General features: G+C 60.6%; 1 protein-coding gene across 1 annotated transcript; it reads left to right on the top strand.

The window, feature by feature from the left end:
* Nucleotides 1-359: 359 nt before the first annotated feature.
* Nucleotides 360-22,615, top strand: ESPNL (espin like). Its single transcript, XM_072960667.1, has 9 exons — nucleotides 360-653; nucleotides 1,866-2,056; nucleotides 3,585-3,771; nucleotides 5,058-5,240; nucleotides 10,675-10,806; nucleotides 16,420-16,534; nucleotides 17,568-17,680; nucleotides 18,654-18,848; nucleotides 21,014-22,615. Exons 1-9 carry the CDS (start codon nucleotides 360-362, stop codon nucleotides 22,613-22,615), a joined length of 3,012 nt encoding a protein of 1,003 aa, XP_072816768.1.
* The last annotated feature ends 4,090 nt before the right edge of the window (nucleotides 22,616-26,705 follow it).

Raw genomic sequence — 26,705 nt, forward strand, 5'->3', positions numbered from 1 at the left:
GCCGTACTGGGAACATTCACTTGATGCAGCAAGTCCACCCCAGCCCTTGGTCCACGGGAGGAAGAGGGCACTCCAGCCACAGGGCAGTGCCCTCTGGCTGGTCCCCACCCCCTGACCTGAACCCAGGGCAGGCCCTTCCCCTGCGCCCTCTGCCCACCGCAGTTCCGGGGGCCATGGGAGTGGCTTGGGCAGGACTTCGAGGCCCAGTCCCCAAGGCCTGCCCCCCCACGCCGCCTCCCATCTGCCCTGTGCACCGCTTATCGGGTAACCGGAGCCAGGAGCTGCATCCACGCCTGAAACAGGAAGCCCAGGCCTGTGCGTGAGCCGTGGAGAGCTGGCCGGGTGGCCCGGGCGGGAGGATGGAGGAGCAGCGGGCGCTTGCTGCCGCCAAGGACGGGGACCTGGCCACCCTGGAGCAGCTGCTGGAGGCGGGCGCCCTGGACCCGGGCATCACCGACTCCCTGGGGGCCGGCCTGGTGCACCATGCCACCCGGGCCGGCCACCTGGCCTGTGTCAAGTTCCTGGTGCAGCGGGCCAAGCTGCCCAGCAACCAGCGGGCCCACAACGGGGCCACGCCGGTGCATGACGCCGCGGCCACGGGCAGCCTGGCCGAGCTGTGCTGGCTGGTGCGCGACGGGGGCTGTGGTCTGCAGGTGAGTGGGAACAGCGGCCGAGCCGGGGCAGCGTCCATGGGGATCGAGGGAGGGGTGCGCCGAGAGCTGGGACCGGAGCCCCGAGCCTCCCCTGGGCACCTGGGCCCTGGGCTGATTCTCTTGGGAAGTCACCATGCAAACCCCGCAGCACCATCAGTGGTGTCTGCCTCTGCCCCATGCCCTGACCAATCCCGAAACAAAGCCCTGGAAAGCCACGGGCGTGTCCCCGGCGCCCAGCACAGAGCAGTCACCGGACTTCTGTCTCCCCACAGCCCCACCCAGGGGCACCTGCCTTGCCATGGGGGGTCTTGTTCTCATCAGGCCTGTTTCCAAGCGGCCTAGAAGAGGGTCCGTACGTAAAGAAGCTCGTTGGGCAGTGGAACTCAGGAGCTGTGGTCACCGGCCTGGCTGACTGGGGGCCTAAGGGGGTTGACAGCACAGGGGGCTGCTGCGGGGGAAGTGGGACGAGAGCCTTGATGGTAAAGAGCAGGGTTTCCAGGGCTCAGTGATGGTCTCGTAGGAGCATTTCTACCTGCCCCCCCCTTTCCTGCCCACCCCCTGCCCTTTGTGTGGGTGAAGGACCGAGGGAGGACGGTGGTTCAGCTCTGAGAGGGTGTAAGGATGCCCTCCCAGAGGCCAGGAAGCCCTCCCAGAGGCCAGAGCTGGGCAGGCAGCAACATGACGTGCTGAGTCTTGGGTGAAGGAAGACTCACCGGTCACAGCCTGAGGGTCCAACAGCATCAGCACTGCCAGCCTCATCCTCAGTGGCTCTTCCCACAATCCCCAGGGCGGGAGCAGTGCACCTGTACACCTGGGAGAATGCCCAGGTCTGCCAGCTGCCCGGGGTGGAAATGCTCCCCAGCAAGAGGACTTGGGGCTGGCAGGCGGGCGCTCAGTGTGGGTGGGAAGGGCTGTGACTATGCCTGGGAGAGAGGGCTTGACTCCAGCAGGATCACAGATTTGGACCCAAAAGACCTATTGACTTGAGTCCTGGCCCTGCCTCTTCCTGGAGCAGGTGGCCTGGCTCAGTCCTAGAGACCTCCCTCTGAGGCACACTGTGGAATGGAGCAAACTGGAGGGAGGGGCAGAAGCTCTCCGGAAGGGTCCCGGGCAGCATGGTCCTGGGCGGCTGGCTCTGGCCGAACAGGTGCTGCCCAGCGAGGGTGGGTCCCGGCCTGCCGCCTGCTCACTGCCCCATCTGTGCCTCTGTAGGACCAAGACGCCTCGGGGGTGTCCCCGCTGCACCTGGCCGCCCGCTTCGGACACCCGGTACTGGTGGAGTGGCTGCTCCGAGAGGGCCACACGGCCACGCTGGAGACGCTGGAGGGGGCCTTGCCGCTGCACCACGCAGCTGTCAGTGGGGACCTGACCTGCCTGAAGCTCCTGGTGGCCGCCCACGGCAGGTGAGGAGGAGCTGAGCGCCACCTGTCGGGCAGTCTTGGGGCGCAGGCTGCTGGGAGGTTGCACAAGGAGGGCCCGGAAGGCAGGCTGCCGCCTCACCTCGGAGAGGTGGGCCTTCCAGGGTGGGGTTGGGGTGGGGGATGGCTGTGCGTGAGGACAATCTGGAGCCAGGGTGTGGGAGGGGAGCGGATGCCAGTGAGGCTCAAAGCAGGAGAGAGGCAGTAAGAACAGCCAGGAAGCTGCTACCAGGGCCAGAAGCTGTGCTCAGGCAGCTCCTGGCCCTGCCTGGGGGCGTCTCAGGGCCTAATTTCTCCGGGCTGGGAAGGTGGACCCCTCTAGTCACGTAAAGGAAGCAGAGGCTGTGCAGTGGACTTGGGGGGAGTGAGGCCCTCATAGGTCCGCCTGAACTCTCCGTCCACAGTGTCCCATCCCTCACACTGTGAACCCCTGTCCCACAACCTGGAGTTGGTGGATGGGTGCAGAGAGGGGAGGGGATAGGACAGGCCCAGCTGAGGCAGGGGGCACAGGACTCCCCTTCCCATCGCGGACACTCCTCTGGCCCTTGCCCCCTCCCAAAAGATACCCCAGGCACATAACAGACCATCTAGGGGTGCAGTGCACATGGCCTGCCCACCCCACTGTCTGTTCCCAGGTCTGCTGTCCTGGCTGCAAGTGGGACTCGTTCATGTCCACCCCACACCTGACCTGGCCTTTCTCCCTGTAATCTGCCTGCCTCTAACCACGTTTCTACTCCTTCTGTGGGGTGTCTTGTTGGATGGATGGCTGTCCTGGCCGCCCCACGATGGTTCCCAGACAAGGCCTGAGAGCTCAGCGGTGGAACAGTGTCCCAACCCTTCTGCAAAGGCCTTTGGGACTTACTTCTGTGGACCTTCCCCAGAGCGTCCACACTGGCTGCCCTGGATCTGGCCGGCCACAGTGTGTCTGTTAGACCTGCAATTATTTTTTTTCTTTTTAAATGGAGGTACTGGGGACTTCATGCACGTTAAGCATACGCTCTACCACTGAGTTAAACTGGGAGACCACACATTCACAGGGAAAGGTCCCCTGCCCCAGGGCCCACATTCCCACTGGCACTGACCACAGGAGCCAGAGGTTAGGTCTTTATCGACAAGGGATGGAGTCGGCCTTGGGGAGGGGACTGCTCTTCCGTGCAGGGCTTCACTAGTGCCAGGCCTGGGTGCCCAAGGAAAGGCTAGTGTCCTCCTCACAATGGCCCCTTGCACAGAGCAGGCCAAGGGCTCCGGAGGTTCCCTGACCTGCCCACTGCAGGCCCTGCTACGCTATTCCCCCGCTGTGAAGCGCCCCCTGCCGGCGAGCCTCGGCCGCGCCCACAGCTTGATGAAGAGTCGGCCCGTGCCCGCCCCACCCCCACCCCGTGCTCCCCTCTACGCGTGAGCCGCTGGGCCCCTCCGCCCGTAAGCGGGGCGGCCGCAAACAGGTCAGCCAGGTGCGCGGCAGCTCCCCGCAACCCCCGGCCGAGCGCCCTCTGACCCCCGCCCTCCCCCGCAGCGGCGTGAACCGGCGGACGCGCAGCGGCGCCTCGCCGCTCTACCTGGCCTGCCAGGAGGGCCACCTGCACCTGGCCCAGTTCCTGGTGAAAGACTGCGGCGCCGACGTGCACCTGCGCGCCCTGGACGGCATGAGCGCGCTGCACGCCGCCGCCGCCCGCGGCCACTACTCGCTCGTCGTCTGGCTGGTAAGGGGGCGCCGGGGGTGCGGGGCGCCGAGGTCCGGGAAGGCTGGCACCTGCTCCTGCCTCGGCCCCAGAGCCGCCTTCGAGCAAGCAGAGCCTGGCTGTGGTGGGTGCGCCACCCCCTGGGTCTCCGTTTGTCCGCAGGAAGTTCGGGAGCCCACCGGGTTGTTGGAGGATCAGACGCGCCCACCATGGCTTAGAGCAACCACATGCCAGGCCCAGTCTGCGCCCCGGGGTTCAGCCCCCAGCCCGCAGCTTTGATCAGAGGTGGCTGTGGATGAAGTCAGCAGAGACCATGGGGTCCCAGGCCGGAAAGGCCTTTGCAAATGTGACTCCCCACTCCCTCCTCCTGCAGGACAGACGGAGGGCAGAAGGGGCAGTGTCCAGCCTGGCTCACCCACTCAGGGCTGGGCACCCTCTCCCTGGGAGGGCAGGCCAATGGGAGGGCCTCTGTTCCCAGCTCATTGTCTTTCTCCTAACAGACATGCTTGAATGTTGGATCTGCTGGCATGTGGCTGCAGTGACCCCCAGAAGGTTGTCCCTCCCACATAGAAAGCCCCAGGAGGCCGCTGGTATGGGGTCACATCTCTGCTGTTCCCATGGCCTTTCCCTCATGGTGAAAGCCGTATTCAAGGCAGGAAGAGGGAGAAAAAGGGGTGACACCACATCTACCGGCCCCTTCTATCAGGAAGGCAGAACCTTCCCAGAAGAGCCCCTTCCATCTCACTGGCAGGCCGGGCCACGTGGCTGTCCCAGGTGCACGCAGTTCAGCGTGAGCCTGTAGGCCCACTGGGTGCTGTGGACCAGATCCCACCAGTGCCCTCACAGAGGGGCAGCTGAGGGCCCGTGAGGAGGGCCGGCTGGAAGTCGCCCCTATGGTGACCAGCAGGACGGTGCCCCAACCCTGGGATGACCAGGCTGCAGTCCAGCACTCTGGCCAGCCTTGGTCAGTGGACCCACTTCCCAGCACCCCTGTGTCTTTGCGCTGGAGCCGGGATCAGGACGCAAACACCTGGTGCCAGGATGTCCTTTCTCCCCTCTCTCTCTCCCTCCCTTCATCAGCGAACATCTCTTTACTGTCCCTTAGGTGCTGCCCAAGGTGGCTTTTCATTTGATGTGTGAAACCAGCCCCTGGGGGTGTTTAGCTTAAATTAAACCATAGAGCTCTCTTCCTTCCAACGCTGCCTGAGGCTCATATGCGGATCCAGCTTGGTCCCTGGAGCTTCCAGCCCTGAAGCAGACGTGGTCGCCTGCAACCAGCCTCAGCAAGTTGGTTCCCTCTTCCTCAGGTCACCTTCACAGACGTAGGCCTGACGGCGCGGGATAATGAGGGGGCCACCGCCCTCCACTTCGCAGCCCGAGGCGGCCACACGCCCATCCTAGATCGGCTTCTGCTGATGGGTGCTCCCATCGTGAGAGACTGCTGGGGTGGGACCCCCCTCCACGATGCAGCGGAGAACGGGCAGATGGAGGTAAGGCAGCTGCTGGGGGTGGTGCACGCTGGGTCCCACAGTGCTTACTAGGCCCGGACACTTCCTGAATGAGTCAGTGAACCCTCCCAGCAACCCTGCAGGAGGAGAGACGCGGTTATTCCCCTCTTATAGATGGGTGAACTGAGGCTCAGACTGGCCCTTGCCCAGGGCCCAGACTCTGATGTATCTGGGAACAAAATCCATCTCTCCCCTCCGCCTGCGGGCCCCTCCCTTTGCACCGAGGCTCCCTAGGTGCCTGCTCTGGGACTGGTCTTCCTGCTGGTCCTCCCAGGGTGGCCTTTTAGCTTCAGGCCCCCTCTGTCAGAAGGCTGTGCGCAGAGACCTGCCAGGGGTGTGGCATTAACACCTTTGCTGTGATCCAGAGAAGCCTTGAGGGCTCACACGGCCCGTCCCCAGGGAACAGCATCCAGAGACCCAGAGTAGGCAGGATGGTGTTCAACGCTGGGAATGGACCCGGCCATCGGGTCCTGCACTGGCGCCACCTGCCTGCCGACCTCACGTAGAGGCATCTGAGGGAATACAGAGGTTTCCTCCTCCACCCGCCCCAACCAGGCCACACAGCAAGGACTCCAAAGCAAGTCGGCTCATCCCCAGGACGTCTCCTGGGCGTTCCCACGGCCCCCAGGGCTCAGGTGCTGCCGTCTGGAGCCGTGAGAATTGTGCTCGCGGCCCAGGAAAGGCTAGTTGAGAGCGAGTGTTTTATTGAGGTGCAACTGAGTGTCCCATTTTGGGCCTACGGTTCCGGACGGCTCTTTCCAACGGGAACCCAAAGTGCTCCTGGGGCCCAGCTGGTCCAGTCAGAGCAGCGTTGAGTAAAAGAAGCGCAGGGCAGTGATCAAGAGTGCCCGGAAGGCACTCGGTCCTTCTGAAGAATCAGGAGACCCAATCCCAGCTCACAGCAGCGCTCCCGAAAACTTGTCCTCTGACTCTCAGGAGTCCTGAGGCCCCCTCCTGCCCACCCCCACTCCTGCTCCCTGCTCCATTCCCTCCTGCTCCTCTCCATCTCCTCCTGCTCCTCCCCCACCCCTCCTGCTCCTCCCTCCACCCCTTCCTGCTCCCTGCCCCAACTCCCTCCTGCTCCACAGTGTGCATATGCCATATTATCTTTATCCATTCATCCGTCAAGGGACATTTGGGTTCCAACTTTGGCTCTTGTGAAGAATGCTGCGATGAACATGGTGTGCAAGTACCTTTTCAAGGCCTTGCTTTCTACTTTGATGACCTTTTAAAACGTTAAACCAACCTTGCTTCCTTGGAGTAAACTCAAGTTGGTCACAAAACATGATCTCTTTTACGTATAAGTGAATTTGATTTGCCAACATTTTGTTTAGGATTTTAGGTGTGGTATACAGCACTGGTGAGATGGTTCTTAAACTTGGCTGTACGCTGGGACTCTTCATAACAGGTTTAAAATACTCTAATACCTGGGCTCCAGCAACCCCCGAGTTTCTGGTTTAATTGGTCCTGGAGAGCCCAAGACGTTTTAATTTTATATTACTATTTTTTAACAGAGGTACTGGGGATTGACCCCAGGACCTCATGCGTGCTAAGCAGGCACTCTACCACTGAGCTATGCCCACTCCCCTATCAAGACTTCTTGAAACGCCTTAGGTGATTCTAATATACCATCAAACTGGAGAGCCATCTGTGTGAACAGCATTAGCTGAGCTAATCTAGAAGGATTCATAGAGTTGGTCATTTTCTTTTTGAGTCACATGGCCTTATTGGAAGACAGTCATTTTTAAAGCAGTGATCTGAATGTGGGAAGGAGCAGGGCTTCCAGCAAGGGAGAGAGGATTGGAAGCCATCAGAGTGCCAGGACAGCCGAGGGCGGAGGCTGCAGCTTGTAGTGAGAGGTCAGCGGTGGGAAGCCTTGAAGCCTGAACTAGCTGTAATACTGCGTAGAGAGGCGCTTTGAGCTGCTGTGGGATCACGAGGAGAGGCGTAGGGTTCCTTACTGTGGAGGAGGGCACGCGGTGGAGGGGGAGCCGCCGTAAGATGGGGTGTGGTCTGGGGCTTCGCCGACAAGGTTGAAGAGGAAACAGCAGAAGCCAGTGTAAACGAGATTCCTTCAAGGTGTAGATACGTGGTTTTAACTCACTGGTAGTTCTCCACCTAACTTAAAGTTTCTGCTAACTCAAGAAGGGGTGTTTACTGGGTATTGTGAGTCCCTAAAAAGCACTCTGAGCACAGATGCCTCTGTCGACTTTCTGTGCCTACACGAGGCGTCCGTGTCCTGCTGGTTCATTCATCAGAGCCTTTCACGTCCAACCATTCATGTCCACACTTGGCTTGACTCAGAAACTCACCCATCCAACAAATAGATACTGAGCACTTGCTTAGAACGTAACCAAGGATTCGAGAACCAGAGAGTATTTGAAATAGATGAGTGGTGGGTTTTGAAAATTTCGGGGCTGTTTCTGTTGCTGGTCTGTTTTTGGGGTGCTCACATGGTGGGGGACGGGTGGTCTGCTATTCCAGGACGGTCCTGCACAATGAAGAAAGGTCTCATGCCCCACGAGACTTCCCAATGGATCAGCCGTGCATGTAGGTAGAAAACCTGTTCATAGTTATCTGAGCTTTGGACCCAACTCAAGTATATGTAATTACCTAAGCTTAGAACCTAAATTGAAATGTAGGTACACGTACACACCAACATTTCTTTGTAGTTTAATGTACTTAAGACTTTCCCAGGAAAGGTCCCGCTGTTCACACTGAGGGAAGACAGCATTTTGCTTTATTTAGCACTTCACCAAGAATTATTCGCCAGTTGGGAAAATGACATCACTGATGGCAATACTGAACCTGACGCTTGAGTCTTTGGCCGTCTGAGTTTTGACTGTTGAATTTGCAATGATGCTACGAAAGACTAGTTAAAGGATGATTTTTGAAACTGCAGGTAATGATGACTCTCATTCAACTCTGAAATGAGCCTGTGTCCAGGTTTTTATTTCACTCATTCACTAATAAGGAAACCATTAATCCAAAGTGATAGTATGTGCCTTTTCAAATTAGAGCTTTCATCTTTTCCAGATGTTTGCCCAGGAGTGGGATTGCTGGATCATATGGTCACTCTACTTTAAGCTTTTTAAGGAACCCCCATACTGTCCTCCACAGTGGCTGCACCAAACTGCATCCGCACCAGCACCCTTTTCTCCACAGCCTCTCCAGCATTTATCACTTGTGAACTTTTTGATGATGGCCATTCTGACATCTGTGAGGTGATACCTCGTTGTGATTTTGATTTGCATTTCTCTAATAATTAGCGATGTTGAGCATCTTTTCATGTGCCTGTTGGCCATCTGTATGTCTTTTTTGGAGAGATGTCTATTTAGTTCTTTTGCCCATTTTTTGATTGGATTGCCTTTTTTTTTTTTTGATGTTAAGCTGTATAAGCTGTTTGTGTATTTTGGACATTAGCCCCTTGTCGGTCACAGTATTTGCAAATGTTTTCTCCCATTCCATAGGTTGTCTTTTCATTTTGTTGGTGTCTTCAAATCTATCATGTTGCTTTTTTCTCTTTTTCTTTCTTTTCTTTTCTTTTTTTTTTTTTTTTTTGGAAAGGATTTTCCTTTTTTTCCCCTTAACAGTGGCCCTGGGGATTGAACCCAGGACCTCGTGCACACCAAGTACACCTTCTACCCTCCTGTGTTGCTCTCTGTAGTTTTCTGTCCCATGCCTAGATTTTCAAGCTTGGATTTGACGTCTTTGGAAGCAGTGAGCACGGCGGCTTCAGTCTGTTACTTCCCGGGTCTTTGGCAGTCTGTTTCTTGGTGGGCGTTGGGTGCTCTGGTTCTCACTTCTGGTAGCTCCTTCCCTTGTGCTCCTGGTTTTGTCTGTGTGCTGCACATTATATTTGGAAAATGGTCCCTGGGAGTCATTTGAGGTGTTGGCTGACATCTTATCTGCGTCTTCCCATAGGGCGCAGGTGGGAGCTGCATGCCCAGCGTCATCTTGGTCCACAATCCAGGCTTGAGGTCCCTGGAGCACCTGCGTGACAGGAAGCAGAGGGCTGGCTGGCTCTTGCTTTATCTCTTCTCTGGGGATGGATCCCCCAGCCTGCGGGGGACCCTGCACTCTTGCTGGCATCCCCAGTCCCATGGGGCTGTGAAAGAGCTGCTCAGGCTACAAGCATGCCTTCTGCATCAGCGTGCTCTTAGGGCAAAAGCCGCACTGAGAGATGGGCTTATCCCTCCAGACTTTCCTGTCTCCTGAGCTTGGCCTGGTAATTCCTTGCTTCCTTGTTGTCTAGCTGACGCCCTAGGAAGGTGCCTTTTTTCCACGCTGACTCTGGGGAGTGGATTGGTGTGAGCTGCCTGCTTCTCTACTCGTTGGTGCAGATCCATCTGCCCGCCTGCTTTTGCTGCTGGTGCGGCCACCTCACGGATTTCCGGACTTATATCTTGGTCATCTGTAACCACCCACCCTCTGCTCACAAACGCCACCAGGAACCTCAGTCATCCTGCAGGAAAGTTCTCCCCTCCCCCCACCTTCCCCGGCTGCTGTTCTGACACCATCTGGGGCCATGACCGACACTCCTGTCCTGTCCCCTTTCCTCCACTCTGCTTTTGCTGCGACGCCCCCCGCCCCACCCGTGCTCTGGACTCAGCCTGCTCCTGAAGCCCCCGTAACCTCCTCTCGCTCCATTGCAGCCTCCTTCACAAACCCAAATTTCCTCTAGCTTTCCACCCCTCCATCCTCTCTCTCCTCCCTGCTTCTGAGCCTCCAGGCCTTCCTCTCCTCCCACGTCCCATCACACAAACCCAGAGGACTGCTCAGAAGGGAAATAGGGGGCCCAGGCCCTAGCTTGACCAGGGGAGGAGTACGTGTGTGGCTGGCAGAGCTGGGTGTTCAGAGATGGGGACATAGAGGATGAGGGTGGGAACCCCAGGAGCTCACAAAGGCCAAGGTGAGGCCAAGAGGAGGGTCTGGTTGAGTTCCCGGTCTGACTGGGAGGCCAGGAAGCAGGCGGGGCAAGGTGGGTGAGGTGAGTGAGGGCACAGGCTGGAGTCCTGGGGGTGGAGCCAGGCTGTTTAGCCTCCTGCACCCCAGTTTCTTGGGGTAAAAGTGACACAGATCTCTGAGGTTACGTATTTGTAGGCCAAGGCAGGGGCTACCAGTGCTAGGTCAGGGTCAGGCTGCCTGGCTGGGGTCCGGCTGTGCTGCTGACGCACTGGCTGGGCCCTTGGCGAGTTCCTGAGTGTGGAACCCCGGTGCCCCATCTGGGACAAGGGGGCAGTGACACCTGCAGGACCTGGAGCTGGTGCTGCCAGGACAGGACGGTCGTGGGTTGGGGCGGGAGCTCAGCACCCTGCACTAGATGGCTGCACAGCCTGGGTGTCCCAGCTGGGGGGTGGGCCTGGGAGCAGGGAGCTGGCGGCACCGAGTTCACATGCTCACCGCCCCCCTGCAGTGCTGCCAGACCCTGCTCTCCCACCGCGTGGACCCCGCCCTGCGGGATGAGGATGGCTATGCGGCCGCAGACCTGGCGGAGTACCACGGCCACCGTGACTGCGCCCAGTACCTGCGTGACAGTGCCCCGCCGGTAAGCCTTGGGCCCCATCCCTCCTAGGAGGGCAGGTGACAGACCCCTGCTGTGTTGATGGCCAGGTAGCTAGATGACACGGTGTCGTCTGTCAGGAGAAAGGGCCAAGCTGGGGCTGAGCTGAAACCACAAGTCAGCTGGCTGGGTGCTCAGATTAGGGCTGTGACAGGGCTGGGCTGTGGCTGGACCTTGGCAGAGGCCTGTACTCCACTGGCCCACAGAAACTACGCTCATGACCCAGGCTACACCATGGCCAGAGCTCCTGTTGGGTGATTCTGTCAGGTTAAGGACACCGGGGGTGGGAGCAGGGCTCTGGGTCCTGGGGAGGTGCCCGATGAGGCAGGCCAGCCCTGTGCAGCCCACGAGGCAGAAGTTTCATCCGGCTCCCCTCTCTGGGTGTGCGACCTCATCCGGCGTCGCATCCACAAGGTCGGGGATCTCCTGTGCCTCAGTCCCCAGCACGTGACGGGTTACACGTGTTTGTTGAATGAATGGAGCAGTGGACAGCCGGTTGAGCAAGTGGACTGGTGGGGTGGATGGCCGGGTGTGTGGTGGGGAGGCCAGTCAGTGTGGGGCCAGGCTCCCCCCAGTCCCCTCCTGCCTGCCCTCCACCTCCCCGCTGCCCTGACAATTCATCCCAACCCGCACAGATTTTGCCGCAGTTCTCTGTAGTGGCCGCCCCTTCGGAAGGTGTCCCTGGGATCGCCTGGCCCCATTTTCAGGTGAGAGCACTGAGGCCAGAGGGGTAACGTGCCCCCCACATGGGTCTCACCCTGGGCTGCTGCACCTCCTCTTCTCTCAGGGTGTCCCTGGAGCGTCCAGGACCCACTGAGGCAGAGCCGCAGTCCTCACCCAGCCCCCGCCAAGAGCCTCTTGTCTTCACCGCCCAAAACCCACATCAGGGCAGCTGCGGGTCGGGGGCCTCGGGTGCTTTGGGGCACATGTGTTGGAGCCCTGGTTTGTCCTGGTTTCTAGTTTCGGAAAAAGAAACTACTGTTACTGGCTTGAGGTAATCCATTTACTAATTATTTACTAACCCTTCGATGGGTAATTGTTTGATAAAGGGTTGCCTTTCTGGCTTGGGTTGGAGAAGCTGGTAGAACTCAGCCGGTTCCTGGTGTAGCGGGCAGAGCTTTGCCGCACAGGCTGGGGAAGCCCTGGCCTCCATGTGGGCCCTGAGGTTAGGAGGTGGGATGGGCAACTGCTCTGCTGTCAGGCCTCTGGCTGGGGTCCCCTACCTGTCCCCAGCCCATGCTTCGGTGGCAACAGCTGGGACTTCTGTCCAAGCAAGGTCTCTGTCCCCAGCCCTCCATCCCCAGGCCCTGGCACCTCTGCCAGCCCCTCCTGGCCACTCAGCCCAGCTCTCTTAGGGGGATGGAGATTCTGGGCACTCTCCTGACACCCCCGGGGTTGTGGGGGCCAGCCCATGTCAGGCTTCCTGAAGTTCCTTCTGGTCTGGCTGTTTCCTTGATGTCACATGGGCTATGAGGCATTGTCCCCTTCACTCAGGATTTCCCAAACCAGCCAGGCTGCCTGTGTAGCCTCCCCACCTGACCTGTGGGCCAGCGGTGTCCAGCCTGTGGCGTTGGTGGTGGAAGGTGTCCACCTCCTTGTGATCCACTGCACCTGAGGTGGGCTGGAGTTGTCCCCCCTCCACCTGCCTCACATTCACTGTCCCAGCCCCGCGGGAGGGCAGGCTGTCAGCTGTGGGCCGCCAGGCTGGGGGAGGCTGTGCGCCCGATGCAATATTGATGGAAACACAATACACAGAAGTCACCGGCCGGGCCTCTTCCATGTCGGGCTCGGAGGAGGCGGTGAAAGCCGGCATTTCCCTCTCGACACGGCTGCCTGCCTTCGCCCCCACGGAGTCGTGGTCCTAAGAGAGGCAGCCTGGGGGACGAGGCTGGTTGCGCAGTGGGAGGCCGGCCCTGTGGGAGGTGCCCCCTTCCTAGGCGTGTCCGCAGGGCCTTGATTCATCTGCTGCCCAGTGCGGGGTCTGATGCGGCTTGGGAAGGCCAGGTCCTGCCTCGACCACCCTGCCTCGACCTTGGCCAAGTGAGTGGGCCAGGCAGCTGGGCTCCTGGCTATGGGGCTGGTTTGAATGAGATCCTGGAGGGGCAGCAGCAGGTAGGAGAACCGGCCCAGGATGGTGAGCCCAGCCCCCTCAGCCTGCCCCCACCCTGCCCCAGTGACTCTTCCTGGCTGGGTGGCACCCCCAAGTTCTGAGCACCTCCAACCCTCAATTTTTTCATCTGCATAATGGGATTGAAGAGCCTAGTTGGAGAATACAGATGCGCCTTGAGCACCGAGCAGGTGCCAGTTTCCCTCAGCGAGGTCCAGGAGGGCTCTAGGTCCCCTTCCTTTGACAGATGGGGAAACTGAGGCCCAGAGAGGGCAAGGGACGCCCTTGGGAAGCCTCCTCCCCCAGGCCGTGCAGCCAGTAACTGAATCTCAGCTGTGGTGACTGGTGTCCGGCACCCATCTGTGGGTCATGATTTTCTCGGCCTGGGTGGCATTACAGGCTGTAACCCGGCTCGGCCACAGCTGTCCTCGATGTATAATGCATGGCAGGCATGGCGCTGCTCAAATCTCATCAAAAACACAGGAAAAGAGACACCAGGCCGTGGGAAGGGCCCCAGCCCAGGGCCAGCTGACCGCCAACCTTGGGGCAGCAGCCCCATTTGGGGGCAGCACATGCCCAGCTGTCAGGACCCCAAAGGTCGGGACCCAACATCTGTCACTCCTTCAGGTCCTTGTGGATTCAGTGAGTGTCCAGGGCCCGAATGAGGGACATGGGGACGTGGATACTCCTGTCGCTTGAGAGCAGATTCGGTTGAGGGGAAGGGCTGAGGGCTCCCAGGCAGGGGCAGGGCACAGAGGAGGCACTGTCGGGCTCAGAGCTCTGTCTTGGTGGGCATCGGCTGGGGCCACCTGGGGCTCAGCCCCACTGTGTCCATCAGACTGTCAGCGCCTGCTTCTCTAACCATGGGGTCTAGGGTCTGACTCGACCCTGCTAGCAGCTCCTAAGCCAGCTCATGCCTGTGTTGTGGACACTGGAAGCAGAGAGGAGGTTCCCGGGTCCGAGACACATGGCAGGGAGCAAGCATCATGTTTTGTTGGGTCCCTTTGCCCCCTGAGCCCCAAGGTGACCGACACAGGCCCAGATCACTGCTGTGCACACAGGCTTGTGTCACAGTTGGGGACCGCCAAGCCTGGGGGTCCCCTCCCTGCTTTGTGGCGTGGGGCAAGCAGCCTGCTCTTCCTGCCGGAGCCCCCTGTGCAAAGGCAGCCCTGAGAAACAGCTTGGTGAGGGGCAGCCAGGGCTTTGCATCCTTGGGAAGGGTGCCGGAGACCCAGCCAATGCCGGGCGTCCCCCAGAGGCCCATCCACCTGCCTCTTCCTCCACGGCTGGTGCCCCCGGACCAAAGGAATGGTGATTCGAGGGGCTCTCAGTCCTGGCAGGAGCAAGGAGTAGGGTCTCAAGATTCTGATCCCAGCTCTGCCCCATCCCAGCTGTGGGACCTTGAGAAAGCCCCTTGCCCTCTCCGAGTCTCAGTTTCCCCATCTGTGCCTGGGACGGCAGTGGGGGATTCCTCTGAATTGGTTCTTCTTGTGTGACCAGGGGTCTCAGGCCTGCCCCCACCTCTCTGGAGGGTCTGTGGAGGGTTAAGGCACCGTGGTAGGGGATCCCACACCGAGCCCAGGCCCGCTGAGCCACCTGACACCTGGGCCTTCAAATATTAATGCGATGCCTCCTGCTCCCGGGGGCGGCAGCTGAGCCGGCCCTCGACGGCCCAGGACGGCTGCAGCTCCCGGTGCTCACAGCCCAGTGCCTGCTTCCAAGGGTCCTTCCGGGCTGGGGGCTGGTGGACAATCCCCGACCTGCCACGCGCCCGGGCCCCTGGGCTCTCTGCACAGAGGGAGGTATGCAGGGCGGCGGGCAGGCGGGCTTTCGGGCTGTGCTCCTTCCCCCATGGCCCCAGTGGGCTGACGGCTGTGGACAGGAATGCCACTGAGGGGCCGGAGGTGGTGGCCGCAGAGCCAGGGTTCTGGGCTGGGGTGGCCACCGAGCGCCCATGCCTCCTTTCTGGGAGGAGGGACAGGGCCCACCTACAGGTGAGCAAGGGGACACAGAATGGCCAAGGAATTTGCCCCAACAGGACCAGCTGCATCTTGTGCAGGGCCCTGGGCAAAGTGAGCATCTGGGCTTCTTGTTAAAAACTGGTTAAGAATTTAACAACAGAGCATGAAATGGAGCTGCAAGAGGGCCACCCGCTCATGACGCCAGGGTCGGCCCCAAGCTGCACATCCTGTGCGGGGCTGGTTTGAACCAGCTCCTCTGCTCTGCTCTGGGCTCTCCCAGTGCCAGCCTGGGCACCTGGAGGCCACTTTCTGCCACAGCTGCCTGCTGAAGGGAGCGGGTGAGGAGCTTCGGTCTGACAGCCGAGGGTGGGTGCCCAGAGGGAGCGCGCAGCCGGGAGCCCATTTGAAAGACAGGGTCATCCAGCCTCCAATGTTCAGCTTTCAATCCAAAGGCAGCAAGCCTGGCTCTGGGGTCCTTGAAGCACAGCTCAGTGTCCTCCTGGAGGACTTCTCCGCCTCCTGAGGAGGGCCGTGTGAAGGCAGAGAGACACGGCAGTCCTGCTGCTGTCAACAGCTGCGGCGTCACAGTGGCCTGCCTGCCCCCAGCCTCCTGCTCGGCCAGCCCATGAGTCTGCTGGGCCAGCAGTCCTGGCTCCTGCTAGTCAGACGCAATGAGGCCTCGCAGGGCTGAGCTGGAGACAGGGGATGGAGCACCTCCAGGTCAAGGATTCTTTGTGGCTGCCCACCAGTAAGTGCTTGGCAGCAGGGGAGGTGATCCAGGCCAGGTCTGTGCCTTGCCCCAGACCTAGGGCAGACCTGAGGTTGAGAGGTGAGTGCGCCTGCAGCCCCAGACGTGGATTCCCCTGACCCCAGGCTACTTGGGACCAGAGTTGGAGTCTCTGTTTCCAGGTGGCCCTTGGGAGGTGGCCTAGACACTGCAGGGTGGGTACCTGGGCGCAGTGCCACTGCTCTGAGGCCTGGTCACAGCCACACTGCCCCTGCTTAGGGGGCTGAGTTCCAAGTTCATTGTGGTTTCCCCTATGCCCAGGAACTGGGCACGTTCTCCTTGGAGAGACCGGGCATTTCCAGGCAGTTTGTCTCAGCACAGAGTCAGGAGACAGACACAGATGGGGTGTGTGTGCGTGTGTGAGTGTGCATGTGTGCACATGGCTCTTGTAAGGCCTAGGAGTGCTGAGCACAAGGGGGACTCTAGACCCTGACCCAGAACCCAAAGCCGCCCAGTGGAGCTGCCTCCAGAGGGAGCCCATGAGCTTGGCCCTGAGATGGGGGCTCACTAGACAAGTGTGTGGGGAGCCCTGCTCACCCAGTGTGGACGGGGCAGAGACATGGGGGGACAGAACCCGTAGGGGTACCTCGCTCCTGCACACTTACCTCTCCAAGCCCTGTTGCAGACGCACAGCCCCAGGGAGACCAGGCCTGGGCTAGCCCACTGCAGCCCCCCACCCCCAGCTGGCAGCCCAAGGCAAGGCCCACCTGGGCCTCCCACTGACCCGGCTGGTCCACCCCCAGGTGCCGCTCCTGATGACGCCCCCGCCCCCGCCATTCCCCGCTCCTCCGCTGTCGGCTGCAAGGCACTCCCTGGAGGATGGAAGAAGAGGGGGCCCAGGTCTCGGGAACCCCACCTGTGAGTACAGTCTCCAGGGAGGACTGGCCTGGGCCGTGGGTGCTAGGAGGGGGCCCTGCCGGCCTCACCTCTGAGGTTCTTCGAGGGGGCGTGGGGGAGGTGAGGAGAAGCAGTCTCTGGGCTGCTGGGTACATAGGACACTGAGGACAGGGTTGGGGCCACCCTTTCCTCGACCCAACCCCCCAACTCTTCCAGTCTCCTTTTTTTGTCTTGTTGCCTTTTTAAAGTGAGAATGAATGTGTTCCACAATGGGCCTAATAACCGTAATTAAACAGCCTCCTGCCCAGCCCCCAGGGGTCACTCTGAGCTCTGAGCACCCCCCCCCCCGGCCTGACTCTTCTACCTGTGTGACCTTGGGTGGCCTATCCCCTCTCTGGGCCTCAGCTTGTCCCGGGGTAAATCAAAGGCTGGGTCTGAAGGGGCCTTCTGAGGCTGCTGCTGTTGCCTGAGACTCCAGCAGGGGGCAGGAGTACGGCCCTCAAACTGCCGGCCATAACCCGTTAGGGGATTAGGAGCAGCATTTATCAAAATGAAATGGAATGGAACAGCATGAAGAATGTGAGCAGGCCCCACATGCGGTGAGGGGAAGCATCACTTCGTGGGATGGGTTGTGGTTATATAGCCAGGTGTAGCGTGTGTGTGTCTTTGTGTGGGGGGGGGTGGGGGAGGGGCAGTAAAAGGACAGATTTGCACCTGATGGGGCTGCATTAGGTCCCCAGACCATGGAACCCTACGCCCTTTCTAGCTCCTTCCAGGCTCTAGGAGGGGCTAGGGAGAAGGACAGGCTGTGGGATGGGATGAGGTGGGTAAAAGGCAGGCTCTCCAACCCGCCAGGCTCCAAGCAGGCCGCATGGATGCCCAGGGAACCCCAGGGATGAAGGAGTTTGCCCAGGCCCCAGGGCACTTTGTAGGGGGGCTGGTTGGGTCTCTGGCTCCAGGTCCAGTGGTCCTTCAGGAAGGCCAGGGTCTTCTGCCCCCAACTCCCCTGGCCTCTCTGGAAGCCCCTCTGACTCCAGCTCCCCCGTCCTGACAGCAGCGTCTCTCAGCCCCACCTGGCCCAGCCAGCCTGACCAGCATCTTCCAAGGGAGCAGACAACCTACACAGCCCCCCCGAGGGTCACCACCAGTGCCATGGCTGTCCCCACGGTGAGCGCTCCGCCACGCCCTTGCCTCCCAAGGCACCCCCCAGCCAACCTCGAAGCCCAGCTGGCCTCTCACCGTGTTCTTCTACGTGGCCAGGTCTCTCCTGGGGCAGCCAGGCCCTTCTTTGCAGGTCGACGTCAGGAGGTGCCTGGGGTGACTGGCTGGTTCTAGAGGGCACACCCAGCTTCTGGGTAGGTGGGAATTTCAAGGCCACAAGCAGCTTGTCACCCTCTCATAGTAGACATGGACCTTCTCTGATTCTAGGAAGCCCCAGGGGCCCAAGACCCTCACCCTGACCTCTGAACATAGGGGTGCTCGTGCCCCTTCGGACACTGCTGTCACGGTGCAGGGAAGCATCTGGCCATGGGGAGGCTGGACCTGGCACCCTCTGCCCTTGAGGTCTCCCAGCTAGCCTGGGATCTGCTCCTCTCTCTCCTCTATCTGGGCACCAGACCCTTAGAAATCCAGCCCACCCTTTCCCTGAATGGGTGCTGGGAACTCAGCCCCTGAGATGTTCTGTGTGAGTTTGGGAAATGCTGCACAGTGCCGCCCCCTTGGAGAATTACAGTGGACACAGTTCATTAAAGGCTCATTAAAGACAAGTCCTGCAGTCCAGAATTGGCTATCAGACTTCATCTATGCAACCGTTCCTCAGATGAGTTTGCCCATCCTCATGGCATGCTCTGGGCCACACCTTCTCTGCCATATACAGAAAAAGGGAGGAACCTCTGGTCGCCTCTCAGCCGACGATCCTCCCTACACATACCTGGTCCCACAGAGGACACCAGGGTCCCTGCCCTCGAAAGACTCACACTTAACCAGGCTGGGGTGCTGTGCGTGGTCTACCCGGCCCTCCCTGGTCGCCGCTATCGCCTACCCCTCCTCCCTGAGCTGCGCTCATCCTGGGCGGTCCTCCCCTCACCTCCCGGACCGGGGTCCCTTAGGGGCCCTGGACGACCTGCCTACGTCCACACAGGGAGCGGATACTGCGGCGGGGGACGCCCCGGACAGCCTGGTTGCGCTGCAGCTGGACGGGCTGCCCTCCGGTGACCTGGATGGGCTGGTGCCCACGAGGGATGAGCGCGGCCGGGCCATCCCTGAGTGGAAGCGGCAGGTGATGGTGCGGAAGCTGCAGGCTCGCCTGGGCACAGTCCCAGCGCTGGAGGCCCAGGTGGAGCAGGGGGCGGGGCCTGGGAGGGGGCGGGGCCCGGCGTGGAGGGTGGGTGGGAGATGGGCGTGAGGGGCGTGGAGTTGTGGGAGGTGGGCGGGGGCCCTGCTGGAGAGGGGCGGGGCGGGGTGGGGCCAGAGCAGAGGGCGGAGGCAGAAGCAGGAGGCTTTGCACTGGCAGGTGGACGTGGAAGGTGGGGCCCTTAGCCCACACCTCGAGTCTGGAAACCCAGGTAACACCCCCCCCACTACGTGTCCCTCTGTGGCCTCAGCTTCCTCTTCTGTCAGGCGATGAAGTTGAACCAGATCAGAGGGCTGTGAGCAGTGCCCCTTCACCTGCATTAGAGATGTGGTGCCCACGTGTTCTTTGATCTAACGATTTGTATCCCGTGCGTACCCTGTGCCAAGCTCTGTTCTCAGCAGTGAAGACCAGCCCTGCCCGCCTAGTGCTTATATTCCAGTGGGGAAGACGGAGTGACTGGGCAATTACGCTGGGTGTGTGGGGGTGGGGAGGTGATTCTAAGTGCTGTGGAAGGAAGCAAAACCATGTAAAGGGGAGAGGCTATTCCGTCCAGGTGCTCAGGGGCAGCCTCTCTGGGGAGTGGCCTTGAGCAGGGGCCAGAAGGAAATGAGAGGGAAGCCCTATCAGAATTTGGGACAAGTGACTGCCAGCAGTGGAAGCAGCAGGTGCAAAGATCCTGAGGCATGGGTGGGACCACCCAAGGGAGGAGCAGGAGGAGGCTGGTACTGCTGGAGTGGAATGAACGAGGGATGGTGGGTAGAGGTGAGATTGGAGAGGAGATGGGTGGATATTATAAGACTTTGAGGAGCCTTTGAGAATCTGAGCAGGGAAGTGCTGGGCTCTGGCTTGGATTTTAACAGGCTTCCTCTGGCTTCCCTGTGGGCAGTTGCTCTAGAGTCTTACCCTGGAGGGATACGGTTTTGTCTGAACGATATATTCTGCAACCCTTGGTCTAGAGCTGCCCTGTCGAATACAATAATGCCAGCCCTATGTGGCTATTTAAATTAATTAAAATGAAATAAAGTAAACCCCCTCCCCTCAGTTGCACCAGCTGCATTTCATTTCCGTAGCCTCAGGTGCCAGTGTCTACTGCGTGTTTTGGCACGCTGTCCCCATCAGCACGGAAGTGTTGGGCAGTGTTGGTCTAATGGCCCAGCCTGTCCTCGCTGTCAGGGATGGAGGCCCATGGGGTTGGGGGTAGAGCAAGGCAGGGGTAGGTGGGGGCCTCCCGCCACACCCGGGAAGCCCTGTTGAGTCTGACCTTGGGACGGAGCTGGGGGTCTGCGGAGAACTCGGGAAAGCAGAGGGGGACAGGCTGGAGGGACTGGGGGACTGGCTTCAGCCCCAGGCTAGCCATAGTCTGCAGATTCCTGTGCCTGACCCTCATGGGCCAGACACTGCTCAGGGAGGCAGCTACTCCCCCGATTTCTGCTCCCCACCCAGGCCTCCTGGGACAAGGAGTCAGAACTTACTCATACAGAGCCACTTGGCACCAGACAGTCCCGGGCCTCTTAGCAGCCAAATGGCAGCTCCGTCCCCTCACCTGTGAAGAGAGGCAGATGCAGCGTTTCCCTCAGGGGTCTCAGGAATAATCAGGCGTTCGCAGAGCCACACCCCGGGGGAGCCCAGCTCGAGACCCTCCGTGTCCGTCTCCCCCACAAGCTGTGAGCTCAGTGAGGCAGGACTAGTGCCAGGGGAAGCCCTGGGGGCTGCAGCGTTTTGGGGTGGAGTTGGCTACACACCGGGAGAACCCAGAGTAGAGCCTCGAGGCTGCCCATCTTCGGAGCTGCTGTCCAACCGCGGAGGCTCCGTGGAGAGAGATTCTTTGAGTTAAACACCGAGGAGTTGAGGAGGGCTGGGGGGTGGCAGAGCAGAGGCACCCTCCCCTCTTCAGAGGGGAAGACTGGGCCCTCGCGGGGAGGGTGACTACCCAGAGCCCCAAACTCCGACGGGCTGGCCAGCCGCCTTATTTACATTCTAAGTCCAGGCAAGGGCCAGCGAGGGTCCAGGGGCTGGGCTGGCTTTCCCAGGGGCACCTAGAATCAGGCCACTGGGGGGGAGCTTGTGTCCAGTGGGAACAGCACCCCCTCCCCACTGAGATCCGCAGTGTGGCTGTGGCTCCACTGACCTGCCCTCCTTGTGCCCAGGACGATGGCGGGAGCCCCGCGGAGCAGGCAGCCTGGCGGTACTCACAGACCCACCAGGCCATCCTGGGCCCCTTCGGAGAGCTGCTGACCGAGGACGACCTGGTGTACCTGGAGAAGCAGATCGCCGACCTGCAGCTGCGGCACCGCTGCCAGGAGTACGAGAACGAGCTGGGCCGGCTGGCGGCGGAGCTGCAGGCCCTGCTGCCCGCACCCCTGGTCAGCATCACTGTCAACAGCCACTTCCTGCCCTGGGCGCCCGGGCTGGAGGGCGAGGAGGCTCCCAGCCCTGAGATCGAGCCCCAGGGCTCCACAGGGGCCCTGGAGGCCGCGTCTGGAGCGCAGCACCTGCCCTTCTGGTGCAGCCACGTCGCCCGGCTGGTGCGCAGCTTGTCCCTGCTGCTGAAGGGCGTGAACGGGCTGGTGCAGGGCGAGGAGAGGCCAGCCGCTAGGCCCCTACAGGAGGCCCACAGGGAGGTCCCAGCCAGTCCCCCAAGGAGCAAGGCCCAGCGCGAGATCCAGGAGTGCGGGGTGTCTGTGCGGACCCTTCGTGGCAACTTTGAATCAGCCCCTGGCCAGCCCTGCACCCCAAGCCCCGGCCCCTGTGAGCTGGGGGCCCAGCCCGGGCAATGCCTGAGAGGCTGCTGGCCTGCTCCCCTGAAGCCTCGTGGCGGCCCAATGGGCAGGGAGCCTGGAACAGGCGACACAGAGGAGGCCAGCGACTCGGGCATCAGCTGTGAGGAGGCCCCATCGGAGGCCGGCGCCAGGCCAGGCCCTGACCTGGCCAACCTTCGCAAGGAACGCATCGTCATGCTCTTCCTGAGTCACTGGAAGAAGTCGGCCTGCACGCCCACCCTCAAGACGGCCACCTGCAGGACCCTGGAGGCCTGGCGCATTGGGCCGCGGGGGCAGGAGGCAGCCAGGGGCCCTCGACTGCCCTCCCCGCCACCCAGCGAGAGCCCGCGGCTGGGCCACCTGTGGCAGCAGCGCAGCATCATCGCCCACCTGCTGGGCAACTGGAAGTCCATCCTGGCACACGTGCCCGCCCGGCAGCTGCGGCGACTGAGCCGGCGGCCCCGCGGGCCCCTTTCCCCCGAGCAGTTCCTGCCCCACGTGGACGGGGCGCCTGTGCCCTACAGCAGCCTCACGCTGGACCTCTTCATGCTGGGCTACTTTCAGCTCCTGGAGTGCGACCTGCCAGCCGAGGAGCGCAAGATGCGCCACCTGCTCTGCTTCGAGGTCTTCGAGCACCTGGGCGCCCATGGCTGGGAGGCCGTGCGCACCTTCCACAAGGCCGTGACCGACGAGGTGGCCGCCGGCCGCCGTGCCTGGACTGATGGCTTCGAGGACATCAAAGCCCGCTTCTTTGGCTCCAGCCGCAGCCCCGCCGGGGACCCAGAGCCCGGCCGCAAGTCGGGTCTGACCGCGCTCGGGCCCCTGCCACCTGCCGCGGCCCCCAGCAGCAGCCCCGAGCCCGCAGCGCGGAGGCTGAGGCCCGGCTCCCAGCGGGGCACCTTCAGCAGCGAGGACATCTGTGGCTACATCGGCCGCAGCTTTGCCTTCTGGAAGGAGAAGGAAGCCGAGATGTTCAGCTTCGGGGAGTGAGATGGGCCGGCAGCCTGCCTTCCTCTGGAAGGGGTTTGGGGTGGTTTGGGTTTGCTCTTCTCTTTGCCTTTTCACCTGCTGAGTAGCAGGTGAGCCTCGCGGCCAGGCCAGCAGATGCTCAGCGTGCTAGTGGCCACCCTCCAGTCCTGCCCCTGATAGGTTGCTCCTCAGCTGTGGGATTCACCGCTGAGCCCACGAAGCCGTCCCAGCTCTCTCAGCTGGGGTCGCTCTGCTCGGTCTTCCCTTGGGCACCTGTGATACCAGCCAGTGTTTCCCATCGGCTCCCCTTCCAGTGTCCTCCCAGTTGCTTGGATGTCCAGTTCCTCCGTTCCTCTGTGCCGGTGGCTCTGGCCATGTCCTGAGCCTCGGTCTGCCCTCCACTGGTCCTGCCTCAGTTCCTTGAAGTGACCTCAGGCCATGCCCCTTCACCTCTCCAGCCGTCCTTCCCCATCTGTGAAGTGGGCGAGAAGGTGGGGGTTGGAGAGAACAGGATTCGATGAGCAAGAGGCCTTCCTGGCAGACCAGACTGCCTCCCGAATTCTTTGGGTCGGGGAGGTGGCTCCACACTGACGTGCATACTGGTCACATGCAGCCACCTGCTGACAGACGTGTGTTCTGCTGCCATGCTATGCTAGTGCCCCACCCCCACCCCAGGCTCCAGAGGTCCTGGTCCCCAAAAGGAAGGCCCTGTGTGGGGCTCCTGGCTTCCAGCTGACCTGCACCCTCCCCCAGGGCACAAGGCCCGAGGCAGCGGCAGGGCCCCCACCTGCAGGCTTAGGAAAGCAGGGCCATAAGGAGCATTTTCAAGAAAAGTAGTGGCAGAAGGGGGCTCTGAGCAGAGGGCGCCGGCACCTCGCCCTCAAAAGTGAGCTGCTGGACCCAGAGGAGAACGCATGGTAAGGGTAGGAGGGGTAGGAGGGGTAGGAGCACACAGGATGGAAGGCAATGAGGTGTGGCCACTTTCTGTGGTCACTGGATGTCACACCCACCCCCTTCTCCACAAGGAACAAAGGAAGGAGATAGCTGCTCCCCCAGAAGGCCTCCGGGTGCAGCAGAGCGTCCGCGAGCAGGGTGCTGGGGACAGACCTTGAAGGGCTGGCTGAGGGATGGGGCTTATGTCCATGGCAGCCAGGAGGCTGAGCCCCCACCCAGGTTGTGGCGCCCGAAGACAGCTGGCTTGGAGCCCGGGGGGCTCTGGAAGAGAGGTGTCTTGCAGCTGTGCCATGGCCCCAACAGGCAGTGTGTGGGGAAGAGGCTTCAGGAATCTTCCACAAGCCGCTGCCTCCCTGCCTCCAGCCCCCTTGGGACAGGGGCCTCTTACAGTGTCCCCACCAGCGTGCAGAGCCTGGAGGGTGACAGGCAAGTTGTGAGATGGGCTGGTCCGGCTGAGGATAGGTCCCGAGGCAGAACCATCCCCTAAAGCGCTCTCAGAGCCATGGAACTGTGCGGGATAATCAACATTTGTTGTTTTAAGAGACTAGATTTGGGGGTCATTTCCTATGCAGCAGCAGGTAACTAATACAAGAGACTAGAAAATTTTCAGCAGAAGCGTAACGAAGAGACTTACGCTTCAGATGGGAAGACGTCATAATTACAGAACAGTAGTCCGTCAAACAGGCGGTTCTAGCCCCAGAATATGGTCGCTCGGATCAGTAGACCAGAACAGAGAACGCTGAGACACTTCACACAGAACACGTCGCCCTTGAGATAGAGGCGTCGCGGTAAATCTGAGGAGGGAGGGAATTGTCGGTAATAGCGCCGACAGAGTTGGTAACTGTTGTGGGGAAAGAAGTATGACCCAAATAAACCCCAAGTGGAATAAGAGACACTGTGAGCAAGTAGATCCGTGAAACGCCCGCCTGGGGTGGGCAGGTCCGCCTGCAGGAGGGCCTCACGGAGTGAAGGCGCCAGGCCACGTGCAGGGACGGCTTTACCTCCTGCTGGCGGCGAAGCTGGACGCCCCTCTGGAGCGCGCATCGAGAGGGAAGATCGTGTACTTTACCTTGGCAGTGTCACTCTCCGACTCTGTCCTGGGGGGGACATCAGGTGACACTGTACTAGGTGTCATAGTCCAAAATGGCATGTCCAGTAATAGAAGTGACTGGATGTCACTTCCACCTTCTTAAAATGTGATATGTCCGTTATGATGAAATGAAAAATAGTTTTTTTTCAGAGACTAATCACATCAGCAGTGCTCGAGGTGGAATTTCAAGTGATGCAACCGCACACAAAGCTCGCTGAGAGCAGTGACTGGAGGAAGACAGAGGGATCGTCTTCCACCAGCGGAATTTGCTACTTCATGTTTTCCTGTGTTTTCCAAATTTTCCACAATGAACATGTGTTATTTTTATCATCGTGAAAAGAAACCAGCAGCGTATTTTTTACAAACGGCACCACTCAGTAGCAATCTGACCATGAGGATCTGTTGAGCCCCTGGTTTCGAGTTTCCCAATCTGACCTGTCATCCGAGGCCTTGGGTCCCCGAGGGCCTCCATTCTTGGCGCACTGGGCTGAGCCCAAGGGGAGGCAGCTCCCTGTGACAGTGGCCTGTCATCAGAGTCCCCTGTCCTCAATTCCTCCAGGCCATGCATTAACCCTTCATGTTCTGCCTGCAAACGATTTGGGGAGCTGGAGGCAAGACCAAGGCCTCTGTCCCCCTACAGCGCCCTCACCAGGACGGCCCTGGACACCTTGGGAGCTGGGGACATCCATGAGGCCTGCGAGTGAGATTGATACCCAAGGCTGGAGGGAGAGTCCTGGGACTCTCTGGGGCAGGGGCAGGGCCTTGGGCTGGGCTGGGCTGGGTTTGACTGGGCTGAGCTGAGCTGGGCTGGGCTGGGCTGGGCTGGGCTGGGTTTGACTGGGCTGAGCTGAGCTGGGCTGAGCTGAACTGGGCTGGGCTGGGCTGGGCTGGGTTTGACTGGGCTGAGCTGAGCTGGGCTGAGCTGAGCTGAGTTGAACTGAACTGGGCTGGGCTGGGCTGGGCTGAGCAGGGTTGGGGAGGGAAGCATGGAATCAGGAATCCTGTGTGGGAGCAGGGTGTGGGAGCGTCTTGTGGGCATGCGCAGAGCTGGGCAGTCACTGCAGTTATGTGGGTAACGGCCGTGCTCTCAGCCTCAGCTAGGCTGCACACATCATGAGAGCGGAGTCTGTGGTTTCCAGCTCACACCCAGCACCCCAACAGGTAGTGGGGCCAGCAACTCTGCTGGCAGGGCAGGAGCCATCTGTCCCGGATCTGAGTTGTCATGACACTCAGATCCCCTTAGAGATCCCACTTAGAGAAGTGCCCTAACCCGGCCAGGAGCAAGGGCTGTCTCCCGGGGGCCCCCAGGCCTCTCTGCACTGTCCATGCCTCAAGCCAATCCTTGGTGGGTGTTGGGAGGCCTCTATCAGACTGGCCCTCCCTGACTCTTCCTCGTCCCAGCCCTCCTGGAATGGCTGCGTTAGTGAAGCCCAGGAGGGTGCAGGGAGGCGGGGCTGACCGCTGGGGGCCCCGGCCATGCAGGCTGCAGGCTGCTCTCCTGCGGAACCGCACGCCCCGGGCTGGGAGGCTTTCCGCTGACGATGGGCGGACGTGATGTCCAGAGACGCCCTCTCAGGGCCCCCGGGCTCAACCCCCAGACTGAGGGCCTGTGGCTCCCGGGCCTGGCTGAGACCCAGACGGGTGGGATTCCCCAGTGACCTGAGGAACCCAGCCCTCTGGGGCGGCCGCGAGCCACCATTGCTGTATTTTTAGGCAATCCCGTTTCTTGGCCATCATTCACACTCACGACTAACAAAGACACCAGAGCAAGCCCAGGGCCAGGGCCGTGTTATGAGGGGACAGAGCCTGGGGTCCCATGTCCCTGTCACCAGCCTGGTGGGCACCTCCCCAGGTCCCTCCTTTACCAACAAGACTCCCCACCACCAAGGACCCCAGGTTTTGAAAGTCCTTGATGAGCAACACTCATTTCTTCACGATAATCACTTTTTTCCTGACTCGACGGAGAGTAAGAAGCCGCATGGGCATCTGTCAGTAACCACAGGGAAGCTGGTACTTGCTGGGTCCTCATGACACCCAGGCCCTGAACTGGAGGCTCCCTGTGGCCCC

Source organism: Vicugna pacos, chromosome 5 (genome assembly GCF_048564905.1).
Source record: "Vicugna pacos chromosome 5, VicPac4, whole genome shotgun sequence".
NCBI lineage: Eukaryota > Metazoa > Chordata > Mammalia > Artiodactyla > Camelidae > Vicugna > Vicugna pacos.

Bases quoted from the DNA above. Each gene is read 5' to 3' on its own strand.
- ESPNL (XM_072960667.1), top strand. From the start codon at position 360: ATGGAGGAGCAGCGGGCGCTTGCTGCCGCCAAGGACGGGGACCTGGCC. The intron at 2,057-3,584 runs GTGAGGAGGAGC...CCTCCCCCGCAG, and splicing joins CTGGTGGCCGCCCACGGCAG to CGGCGTGAACCGGCGGACGC. The intron at 5,241-10,674 runs GTAAGGCAGCTG...GCCCCCCTGCAG, and splicing joins CGGAGAACGGGCAGATGGAG to TGCTGCCAGACCCTGCTCTC.